The sequence below is a fragment of the Pantherophis guttatus genome, chromosome 3 (assembly GCF_059756535.1).
Source record: "Pantherophis guttatus breed Tessera chromosome 3, ASM5975653v1, whole genome shotgun sequence".
In the NCBI taxonomy this organism is placed as follows: Eukaryota; Metazoa; Chordata; class Lepidosauria; order Squamata; family Colubridae; genus Pantherophis; species Pantherophis guttatus.
In genome coordinates, this window is record NC_142065.1 from 211,520,222 (window position 1) to 211,532,646 (window position 12,425).

At 45.7% G+C, this 12,425-nt stretch overlaps 1 protein-coding gene across 3 annotated transcripts in view; it reads right to left on the reverse strand.

The window, feature by feature from the left end:
- TSNARE1 (t-SNARE domain containing 1) overlaps positions 1–12,425 on the reverse strand; it is a 298,959-nt gene that overhangs the window by 146,876 nt on the left and 139,658 nt on the right. For all 3 annotated transcript variants that reach the window (XM_060681797.2, XM_060681796.2, XM_087890951.1), the window contains 2 exons: positions 7,398–7,472; positions 5,819–5,875 (listed from right to left, as the gene is read on the reverse strand). In XM_060681797.2, coding sequence (XP_060537780.1) covers positions 5,819–5,875; positions 7,398–7,472 — 132 coding nt within the window. The remainder of the gene's footprint in view (positions 1–5,818; positions 5,876–7,397; positions 7,473–12,425) is intronic.

Here is a 12,425-nt window from a genome sequence, read left to right on the forward strand (position 1 = left end):
ACTAGACATACCCAAACTGACCAAGGAGAGATTCAACCTAGAAATGAGGAGGAATTTTCTGACAGTGAGAACAATCAACCCATGGAGCAGAAGTTGCCTTCGGAAGTTGTGGGAGCTTCATCACTTGAGACTTTCAAGAAGAGACTGGACTGCCATTTGTCAGAAATGGTGTAGGGTCTCCTGCTTGGGTGGGAGATTAGACTAAATGATCTCTAACAGTGATGGGTAACCTTTTTGCCATTGCGTGCCAAAAGTGGGGGGAGCGCAGGGGGGGCACACACGTGCGTGCCCACAACCGTAATTTAATGTGGCCCGCCGCCCCCCCCCGCTTTTGGCACATGATGGCACGATGGGCCTGGTAGGCCCGTTTTCCACCCTCCCCAGGTTCCAGAGGCTTTCTTGGAGCCTGGGGAGGGTGAAAACGGCATTTGCCCCCCCCTTGGAGGCCCTCCTGAGGCCGGAAACAGCCTGTTTCCTGACTTCCAATGGGTCTGGAAGGCCCAAAAATCAGCTAGCCGGCCCGTGCATTCGTGCCGGAGCTGAGCTAGGGAAAAGCTCGTGTGCCCACCGATATGACTCCAGGTGCCACCTGTGGCACGCATGCCATAGGTTCGCCATCACGGACCTATAAGGTCCCTTCCAACTCTGTTAATCTGTTAAAATCTGTCTGTTAAAAAGCTGCTTACCTTCTATGGCTGCCACGGTAAGTAGAACAGTGGAGGCGCAGAAATCAGCTGTGCCGCGCGAATCAGATGAGCCAGAAAGAAGGAAATATAGGACAGGATAAGGCGGGGCCAGCTGATAGTTGGAACTACCGATTCGCCCGAACTGGTCTGAACCGGAAGCAGCCCACCACTGACTGCTGGCTCATATTTAAATGATTATCCACTAGGACTCCAAGTGGACAATCACTTAAATAGGAGATGACCAGGCCAAGCCCAAAGGCGGGGTCAAGGTGGAATGGGAGAAACCCGTAGTGCTTTTGAACTCTATCCTGACTCCTGGTTTCACACACTTGACAGTATCATGTAAACTGACTTGACTTCTCCAGCCACCTAGCCTACCATGCATCTAAAATAATTATTCCCAACCCTCCAGACACAAACAAGTGCAGTCATCTCTTTAACTCGGTGCCTTCCCACAGATCTGCACATTTATAAATACCTACTCCCCCTCCCTTGCAAAGTTAATTGCCTGTAAAGTAAGGTCGCACATTTATTAAACTCGTGGATCCTCCCTCTTGTCTTTTGTACACAAACATCCACTCATTAATTGGTTAATTAATGTTATGTATCCATCAATCAAAATCTGTACCGTTTCTTGTTTCACAAAAAGTGACTCTGAAGGGCATGCAACGAAGATTCCCCTTCTTCCTTCCAACAGAAGATGAGGAGGAGCAGGAGCAGGAGGAGGAGGAGGAGGAGGAGGAGGAGGAGGAGGAGGAGGAGGAGGAGGAGGAGGAGGAGGAGGACCAAGAGCAGGAGGAGGAGGAGGTGGTCCGGAACGAACAGCCAGATCAACTTACGAAAGTTCCAACTCAGCTACTTCATTGTGTTCTACCTATAGTACAAGAATCTTCCAGACTGCTTGCATTCCCTTGAGAACAAACAAATGAGGTTTCATGAAACTCCGAAAACAATTTCTATGGACATGTTAGCCAGCATAGCTATATGTCACAGGCGCATGGAACGTTGTTACCTTCCCACCAAAGTGGTACCTATTGATCTACTTGCACTGGTATGCTTTTGAAAGGATAGCTGGGCAGGATCTGAGGCAAGGAACAGGAGCTCATCCCGTTGCACAGCGCTGTGTTTCGAATCCAGGCTGTCAGCTCTCCAGCTGATAAGCGCAGGGTCTTTAACCACGCCCCTCTAGACATCTTCTATTCCTGCTTTATATTAAGAGGGATTGGTGGATTGGCCTTTTCCAAATGCAAATACTGCTTTCTCAAACAATACCCTTGAAGCAGGGATGAAATGCTACCGGTTCGGGATGGTTCGCCCAAACCGGTAATGAAAATGCTACTGGTTCGCCGGAACCGGTAGTAAAAAAAAATGTTTTAAAAAGTAAAAAAAAAAAAAAGTTCTGACGATCGCGCGGCACAGCTGATCTTTGGAACTTTTTTTTAGCATTATTTTTATAAAACTACCGGTTCGGGCAATAGGTAGTAAAAAAATGCTTTAAAAAAGTTTTTTTTTAAAAAAATGGTTCTGATAATCACCTTTGGGACAATTGTGACCTGGATGACTGAGAATTTCCATAGACTTTTAGCTATGCAATTTGGGATGAACACCCTTGGAATGGTGAGGGAGTAGGAATGGATTTTCAAAAAGTTGCAAACTACAGGAACCATTTGCACTACTCAGGTGACCCTGAAGACAGAGATAAACCTCCAAGTGGCTTCAATGACTCTTTAAAAGGATGCAAACGACCAGCTGTCTGCAAGGGGTATCGATCCTTCCATTCCTCACCATCCAGTCAAAGCTGAAGAAGCTTCTTGGATGAGAAGTGAAACGTCTTCAAAGAAAAACCAGAAAGTCCAGTTGCCTCTTGAAAACAAAGCACCTTTGGGACAACCATGACCTGGATGACTGGGAATCTCCATGGTCTCCTTGCCTGTCTCTTATGGCTTGCTGTCTTCTCTTGGGTCCCAAAAGATGAACCAACTAAACCCAAAGGTGCTTTTTCAAGAGACAACTGGACTTTCTGGTTTTTCTTTGAAGACTCTCCGGATGTTCTGTCCCCATCTCACACATGCACACAAACAGACAGCCGGGAGTTAAATAAACTGGCAAACAACCAATTCTTCCGATAAGACGCTTGGCAGCAACCCAGTAGCTGCTTGCCAAGAACTTTTACTCAATAAACAAAATACAGACAGTCAAGAATTGTCCATTTCGTAAAATAAATCCAAGGCCGATAATGTTGTTTCCAAAGATGCAATGTGACTCGATAGTAATTAGTTTTGTCCGTCACAGAGTCTGAATGGCCACCTCACCCCCTTTTATATCCTGTGGGGTGTGGTCCAGTGACTCAGCCTAATCTCTGGCACGCCTTTTCTTCTGTTGCGTGCGCTTATCTCTGCGACGCTGCCGAGGATCCAGCCAAGACTCATTACCCTCGTCACTGTCCACCTGTGGCTGCGTGGACGTGCTTGGCCCCGGCCCTATCTCTTGCCCTTCGGCGGACACCGAAGGCATTGCCAGAGAGGAGGGTCCTGGAGAGGGAGGCCTTGCCAACTCCTCCCCTTCACTCTCAGAGTCCTCTCCTGCCGATGACACAGGCTCAAGTAACGGAGCCACAACACCGGGTAGGAACGCTGTCCTATGTGAAACATCTTTCGCATCTCATCCAAGAAGCTTCTTCAGCTCTGATTCAAGAACAGCTGAAGAAGCTTCTTGGATGAGAAGCGGAACGTCTTCAAAGCAAAACCAGGAAGTCCAGTTGCCTCCTGAGAAAGCACTTTTGGGTTCCCCACTGGTCCATAGAAACTGGCTCTCTACAGACCTGTATGAAGCAATCCCATCGTGAAATCTACATTTGCCTTCCCTTCCAGAATCGGTACGGTCCATTAACCTCACATATCGGACAGCGTCCCTACCTGAAGAGTTAAACGCCGTCGTTTAACGCCATCCCAGGAAGCTCCATTAAGGGGGTGGGGTATGTGTGGGCTGGAAATCAGAAACCTGAGACAGGGAAGCGAGAACCAGCAGTCAAATTGAAATTCAGGGAGTCTTCTGGCAGCCTGGGAACAAAATTACCACCGTACGGCCCCAAACACGAAAGATGTATAATTTCACTTTTTCCAAGGAAAGAAAAGAATAATTTGGTGCCCGCTGGGCTTTTGTGCCCACATTCCATACTTCTATTGAATGTTTTCGGTTTTTTTTTTTAACTAACCTAACCACCTTTGTGAGAAGGCCTTCGAAAAGAACACAAGGCTCCTTCCAGTTTGAAATTGCTATTTTTCTCTCCTGCACGTTTCCCCGAGCTATATTTAATTAGGATTCAAAGGGTGTTCGGAGAGCACTTACCACTCGGTAGAGTTTATCTCTGGTGGGGTTTTATTTTAATGGGTTAAATAGCATGAAAGGGGAATCTCTGCAAACTTAAGAGTTTAATTTATTTCTTTTAAAAAAATGGTGAATCGAAGCCGAGGGTCACCACACGCTTCCTTTGTGCATCGCACAAGTGATGTAAACAGGAAAAATGAATAGTAGCAGGAACACGGGAGCTGATTTGGTGCAGTGGTGTAATTCAGTGGCATGAAGCAAACTAGGCGACTTTCGTTCAATCATCGGGAGATGGGGAGCTCTAGTCTCACCTTAAGCGTGAAAGTCAGCTGGGACTTTGGGCTAATCACCGGGAGACTGTGAGTTCTAGTCCCACCTTAGGCATGGAAGCCAGCTGAATGACCTTGAGCTAATTACCAGGAGACGGTGAGTTCTAGTTCCGCCTTAGCATCAGGTCATCTCTTACATTTAGACATGAGAGCTGACTGGGTGACTTTGGGCCAGCCAGTCACCTGGATATGGTGAGTTCTAGTCCTGCCTTAGGCACGAAAGTTAGCAGGGTGGCTTTGAGCCAGTTTCTCTCAGCCCAACCGACCTCAAAAGGTTGAGGAAAAGAAGGAAGGAAGGCGTATTATGAATGTTTGCCACCTTGAATTTTTTTAATATAGCAATACAGGTGGGATAAATATCCAATAGATGATAGATAGATAGATAGATAGATAGATAGATAGATAGATAGGTAGGTAGGTAGGTAGGTAGGTAGATGATAGATGATGGATGGATGGATAGATGGATGGATAGATAGATAGATAGATAGATAGATAGATAGATAGATAGATGTCTGGATGTAAACAGAGAGAGAGAGAAAGAGGGGGGCATACATAGATACATAGATATATACATAATTTTTTGGATGTCTTGATGGATAGATAGATCGATAGATAGATGGATGGATAGATAGATGATGGATGGGTGGGTGGATGGGTGGGTGGATAGATAGATAGATAGATAGATAGATAATGGATGGATGGATGGATGGATGGATGGATGGATGGATGGAATGATAGATGATAGACAGAACAGAACAGAACAGAACAGAACAAAACAAAGCAAAACAAAACAAAACAAAATGTAGAACAGAACAGAACAACATAGACTACAATGTAGAACAGAACAGAATAATAGAGTGGAGTGGAACAAAACGGAATGGAACAGAACAGAACAGAACAGAGTGGAGTGGAGTGGAGTGGAGTGGAGTGGGACAAAACGGAATGGAACAGAAGAAAATAGAATAGAATAGAAAGAATAATAGAGTAGAATGGAGTGGAACAGAACAAAACGGAATGGAACAGAACAGAATAGAACAGAACAGAACAGAATAGAATGCTTCTAACTAATATCCAGTTGCACAATGGTTCAGCCATTAAAGACATTGAGCTTGTAAGCAGGAAATCTGACAGTCTGTGTTTGAGACGCAGCCATGCGACGGGGTGAGTTCCCGCTCCTTGTCCCAGCTCCTGCCCACTTAGCAGTTCGAAAGCATGCAAATGCTTCTGTTCTACCAATGTATCTCCAGTGTCATTTATTATCATATGAAGATTTAGAATGTCTAATACTTCAGGCGCTGATCTGGGGAGAATTACGAGTAAAGGCTGATGAGTCCCTTCACAGGGACAAAGGAACAAAAGAAACCCAAACATTTTGAATCATATAAAACTTTGTAGAACAGAATCGAGAAGGAAATTCATGGTTTGACCCCAAAGCTTGAAAAACAAAATATTCCTCTTGAATAAAACTACGCTTACCTGCTTTTTACTCCTCTGACCCACTGGAAACAGAGCCTTGGACTTGTCTGCAATTTTCTGTCAATCGAGAAATAACAATAATAACAATAATGTCAATGGTATAAAAATAATAATAGGAACACAACAGCAGCAACACTATCATTGATCAGGATAATGTGTAGCATTTGTTTACAATACTCATTTTGCTCCCTGGAGTGGTGCGGTGGCCTAGAGGCAGAGCTCTTGCCTGACAATCAGGAAGCTGTGAGTTCGATCCTAGGTAGAGGCAGATATTTCTCTCTCTGAGCACACTGAGAATGTATCTGCTGGAAAAAAAACTCCGCATTGGCGACAGGAAAGGCATCCGGCCATTCAAACATTCTGCTAGCTCCATTCAGTTGCCCAGACTCCACCCCGCAAGGGATTATGGCGTTGTTAAAAGACGATGATGACTCGTTTTGCTCCCCAAAATGAGGGGGAAGTAAATCAGATGATGGGATAGCTTTGAAAGGATAGGCATTTAAGAAAGCTGTGGTCATTTCGATTTCAAAAAACGTGGCTTCCAGATCAAATTCAGCACTGAAAAAAAAAACAACTGACAGCCATTAAGGGTGAGAAAAGTGTCAATTTGCACACTCCATCCCAGCTCCTGACGTCACCAGACCATTTACAAAGGATGCTTTGGATGAGTTGAAACAGATTGCAAGACTTATAAATATAAGGATGGGAAATCAAAGGGGTTGCTGCAGAAACAGCATCTGTGGAACAAAAAGTTTTTTGCTGGTTGAAATTGGGCTGTCACGTGCCTGGGACAGTATGAACTGTCTCTTGGAATGGAAGGGAAAGCAAGCAAGCAAGAAGAAAGGAAGGAAGGAAGGAAGGAAGGAAGGAAGGAAGGAAGGAAGGAAGGAAGAAGAAAGAAGGGAGCGAGGGAGCAAGAAGAAAGAAAGAAAGAAAAAGAAGGAAGAAAGGAAGGAAGGAAGGAAAGAAAGAAAGGAAGGAAGGAAGGAAGGAGGAAGGGAACGAGGAAGGAAGGAAGAAGAAAGAAAGAAGGGAGGGAGCGAGCGAGCGAGCGAGGGAGGAAGAAGAAAGAAAGAAAAAGAAAGAAAGAAAGAAAGAAAGAAAGAAAGAAAGAAAGAAAGAAAGAAAGAAAAAAGAAAGAAGGAAAGAAAGAAAGGAGGGAGGGAGGGAGGGAGGGAGGGAAGGAGGAAAGAAGGAAATGAAATCAAAAATTTTAAATTAAACCAACAATGAACAGGAGGAAGATATTTTGAAGTTGGCCTCTAACTGTACAATGCAGCACTTCCAGTTTTGAAATAGTATACTTATAACTGAAATAAAGAAAGAGAGACAGAGAGAAGGAAGGAAAGGAAGGAAGGAAGGAAGGAAGGAGAGAGAGAAAGAGAGAGAGAGAAAGAAAGGAAGAAAGAAAGGAAGGAGGGAGGGAGGGAGGAAGGAAGGAAGGAAGGAAGGAAGGAAGGAAAGAAAGAAAGAAAGAAAGAAAGAAAGAAAGAAAGAAAGAAAGAAAGAAAGAAAGAAAGAAAGAAAGAAAAGGCAATGGACTTCTCTCATTTCCAGGGTCCTTCCCTGCCTCTCTTACCTTTTGTATCGTTCCATATCGTTGAATGGCATCGGAAAGTTGATTCTTCAGCCGGTCGAGCTGGAGTCGTTCTTGCTATGAGAGAGAAAGAGCGAATGAGAGAGAGATGAACAAATACAATCAGCACCTCAACAATTCATACAAAGTCCCAAAGATGCTTTTTCAAGTGGCAACTGGACTTTCTTGTTTTTTCTTTTGAAGACATTTTGCTTCTCATCCAAGAAGCTTTTTCAGCTCTGACTGGATGATGAGGAATGGAAGGATTGATACCCCTTGCAGACAGCTGGTCATTTGCATCCTTTTAGAGAGAGTCGTTGAGGCCACCAGGACACAGATGGCCACACAACACAGTTAAACCTCCAAGTGGCCTCAACGACTCTCCCAAAAGAATGCAAAGGACCAGCTGTCTGCAAAGAATGTTTAAATCCTTCCATTCCCCACCATCAAGTCAGGTGAGCCGTGTTAACCTTAGGCCAATAAGTTTAAATCTAAAACGAGCAGGAGAAAGCAGATAAGGATAAGGACAGTTTGTCTAACACAGAACTGATGATATAATACAAAATCATTTTGCTATGAAAATCTTTTGGGATAATGCAACAATCAAGCATCTCAATGTGCTTTGGTGGTTTTGTTTTTGCAGACAGGTTTGTTTTGAAATTGATTTCCATTTGACAGATGTTTATGAAGCATCTTGAGATGTTTATGATGCATTTTGAGGGCCCTCCTGGGCCAAAATCTTCCCTTATCCGCGCTCTCATCAAACAAATGCTCATTATTGGTGAATAAGATTTGATTAAGATTTCAGACCCTGTATCGTGTATTCTGTTTGCAATATCATGGAAAGATTAGAGAGGCACATTCTGTTCCCTTCTTCACCCAAGAAACCCTCAAAGGCATCTCAGCGTATATCAACCACATGTATGTCATCGCACAGGTTGTCAATGAAATTGCCTGAATGGTGATCCCAGACCCAATACCCAGAATTATTGGACGAGCTGTTGCCAGATGATCAAAGGCATGACAAGTCCCTTCTCAAAAAACAATGGAGAATTTCATTTACACTGGAGCTAGAGGTGAACGTGGAAACCAGAAGGGCTCTCAAGGGGTTAGCACACTTTCGGTAGAACGTTTGTGAACAAGACAAATCAAGAGCTTTGATGGAGGATTATTGGAAAGATGGACCTTAAAAAGCAAGACAGGAAGAAAATGGGACTCGTTGGAGTTGTGGTGCTGGAGAAGGCTCTCACATATTGTCCTGCCCCAGGTCTGGATCCCAAGGAGTGTGACACACACCAAGCTCCAAAAACTCCGTTTATTATAAACAGACCCCTTTCAAAATGCAGGCTTTCGGTGCAAATGTCCTTATTAGCCTGCTATAAAGTACCAAGAATAAACAAAGTCCGACAAAGCTTGGCAACCAGCCCAGAAACCAAGATGTGATAAGAAACTCACTCTCCAAAATACTCTGCGTAATAATTAAACGTTGTTTCCAGCAAAAAAGCACTAGCTGTGCGCGACTTAAATAGGCTAAGGGAGTGGCCAATTATCCTCAAGCCCTACTCTCGAGTAGACCTCCTCCTCCTGAGGAGCCACTCCTGCCTTTTGGCAGCCCTGCGTGCTCGAGCATTGAGGAGAGGCTCCTCCACTACGCTCTCTCCACTTGAAGGAGCCTCTGGAGGTTCTGAAGGCCCTGGCTGAGTCTCTGCCTCTGGCACCACATCCTCTTCGGCCGCCTCGCTGTCTGACGTGAGCGCCGGCTAAACAGGCTGCTGGCATGACACCATACCAGCCTCCTCGTCGTCGGGATCAGCCACAAGCCGTGCAGGCCACTGGCGGGCCACAACACACATTCCTTGGACAGCAAAGGTGACTAACCAGCAAGTACTGGAACATGTTACACCAGGCATGTCACTGGAAGGCAAAAAACCCCACAAAACTGTATCTTACTTATTTTGGTCATGTCATGCAGGAGAATTCACTGGAGTGGTGCGGTGGCCTAGAGGTGGAGCTCATGCCTCACAATCAGGAGGCTGTGAGTTCGATCCTAGGTAGAGGCAGATATTTCTCTCTCTCTGGGCACACTGAAAATGTATCTGCTGAACAAAACTCCGCATTAGCAACAGGAAGGGCATCCGGCCATTAAAACACTCAGTTGCCCAATCTCCACTCCGCAAGGGATTATGGGGTCGTTAAAAGAAAATGATGATGACGATGCAGAAGAATTCACTGGAAAAAGCAATTTTGTTGGGAAGAGTTAGCGGTGAAAGGAAAGCAGATCATCACAGAACACGATGAATGGACACTATCAAAGGTGACACCAGCCAGAGCGTAGAACAACTCACAGAAATAGTGACAGTTTGAAGGACGTGGAGAGACCTGGCCCATAGAATCACGAAGAGTCGGAATGATTGAATGGATAACTGTTGTGGTCCGCCAGCAGTCTGCAGCGGAGTAGGACAGTGAGGAGGCTGGGGAGGACCATGGGCCAGTCTTGGAGTCAGGGAAAGGCCCGGACAAGGGCTCTGCGTCAGAGGCAGAGATGGGGCCAAGGCCATTTGGGAGCGATGCGCGGACTCCGGAGCCCCCAGAGTCGGACAGCAGAGAGGCAGAGGAACAGGAGGAGCCTGTTCCTAGTGCACAGGTATGCAGAACTGCCAGAAGGCAAGAACAGCTAAAGCAAAAGGGACTGGGACCGGGAGTAAGGTCAGGAGATGATTGGCCCCTCCCATAAGGCTTAAAAGAGAAACAAATGCACTTGGGGCCCTTTGCGGGTAAGCAACGTTGCTAACTCTGTTTCCAGTCGGCATCTCTTGTTTGTTTCTGAACTTCGTGGGGCTTTGCCAAGTAAGGCCTTTGGCAGGGTGTCAGAGAAGATAAAGGTTGGTGATTATCTCGAAGGATTTCTTCCTAAGGACTTGTTTTGCAACTAATTGGGACTCAGCTGGGAATGAACGTAATTCTCAGCTGTTACAATAAAATAGGTTTATTTGGGACTGATTGTGTCTTGTAATGACTCAGTAAGCCTAGGTCAACAATAACATCATCCTCATCAAATTTGAAAGATTATCGTTTCACATTCATATCTCCCAGACCCACCAAAGTAGGGAGGTAGGGGATGTTATGGGTCCTCTTGCTTAAGGAGGTCCATCTGGTGGGACCAGGAAGAAGGGCCTTCTCCATGGTGGCTCCCTCCCTCTGAAGGAACATTTTTTCCCCTCAGTTACAACCACCTGACCCCCCCCAAGAGGAGAGAGGCAGGAGATGTTATAGGTCCCCTTTTTAAGGAGATCCATCTGATGGGACCAAGAAGAAGGGTCTTCTCCATGGTGGCTCCCTCCCTGTGGAACATCATTCCTGCAGAGATAAGACTGGCCTCCACTTTGATGCTCTTTTACAAGGCCCTGAAGACCTGGCTTTGCCAATGGCCTTGGGGACCCCAGAGTAGGATGGAGCCTACAAGAGAGTGGTCTGCTTGTTGCCAACAGGAGGAGGTGGAGAGGATCTTTGTACCGGGGTTTTTAATCTTTGTAAGCTGCCCGGAGTCACCGCAAGAGAGTTAGGCAACCATATAAATTTCCTTAATACGTAAAATGAATAAATGTATAAATGATGGGGGCAGAAATAAGGATCCGATTCCAAGAAGATGGGGCAGTTGGCAAATCAGGCCAACAAATTATTAATTCAATCTATAATAGAGTTCGGTAATGATTCTTTTGGCATTATTCCTTGGGAATAGGTCATCTTAGTACTGAATTTAAGCACAGGGACACGTTTCAAATTTCTACATTAGCCCTATTAAACCGCAGTGGTCATCAATCTCAGCTTTTCAGTTTTTCTTCAACCCCCATAACTTCTGGCCGTTAACCATCACGGCTAGCGAAGACATTCAGGATACCGTCTAATAACATCCAGGTTGGCCAAGCTGATAGAAATAGAAGTGCATAAAACATTTTATCTTGAAATATTCTCCATGCTAAACCTCGTGGCTCATGCTAAATGCTGTCAAACACCTTGGTTTGCAGGCAAATCTGTTGATTTGAGCCTAAAATGGACCGTCTCAAGCACTTTCATCAACGGTCAAAACAAAGCTTATTTGAATCATTTCCACGATGCGGAAAACGGTCTATTTTCAGACCTCCAAACCATCATTTTTGCCCTTGAAGTGGAACCGTTTCCGAGTGTTTTGTAGATAAAAGGTTTTGAAGGCATTGTTTTACACGTTCTTGTTGGGATCTCTGGATTTAAGAGCTCCAGGTTCACAAACATGTCTCTTAGCCAGTTGATTTATTGAAGAAGTTCTCATCAATTTGATAGGACCAGGGGTGACATGACAGCAGTATTCCAGTATTTGAGGGGCTGCCACAAAGAAGAGGGGGTAAACCTATTCTCCAAAGCAGCGGTCACCAACTGGTGGTCCGTGGACCACTGGTGGTCCGCAAGAAAATTTTGGTGGTCCGCAGAAAAATTATTTGCATTTTTTATATTGCACTAAATCAAGGATCCTCAAACTACGGCCCCTGGGATGGATACGTGCAATGAATGTTAGTGTTGCTGCAGAGAGTCTCCCCCTTCGGGGTCTTTTTGTGTGGGTCAGAGGGAAGCAGAAATTCCGACTTGGGGTCTGCTTCGGCCTCCTGGTGTGGGGCTTTGGGTGAAGGCTGGAGGGAAGGGCTGCTGGTGGCGAAGAGCCGGAGGGCCTCGTTCCAGTGGGACTACATCATGGCCCGGAACTGGCTGACCATCTCAGCTCACTGAGCCTCCAGGTGCCAGTACCTGGCCTTGCAGTCCCATAGGTCTTCCCTCTGCTTGGAAAGCCTATGCTCCTAGTCCTCAGTGAGGTGCTTCTGCTTAGCCCCCTTCTCGGCCAGATCCAATTTGAACTGAGCCAGCTGTTTGGGCAAAGGCTGGAGGGGAGTGCCGCTGGTGGCAAAGAGCCGGAGGGACTTGTTCCAGTGGGACTACATCATGGCCTGGAACTGGTTGACCATCTGGCACTTGTACCTGGCCTTGCACTCCCGCAGGTCTTCC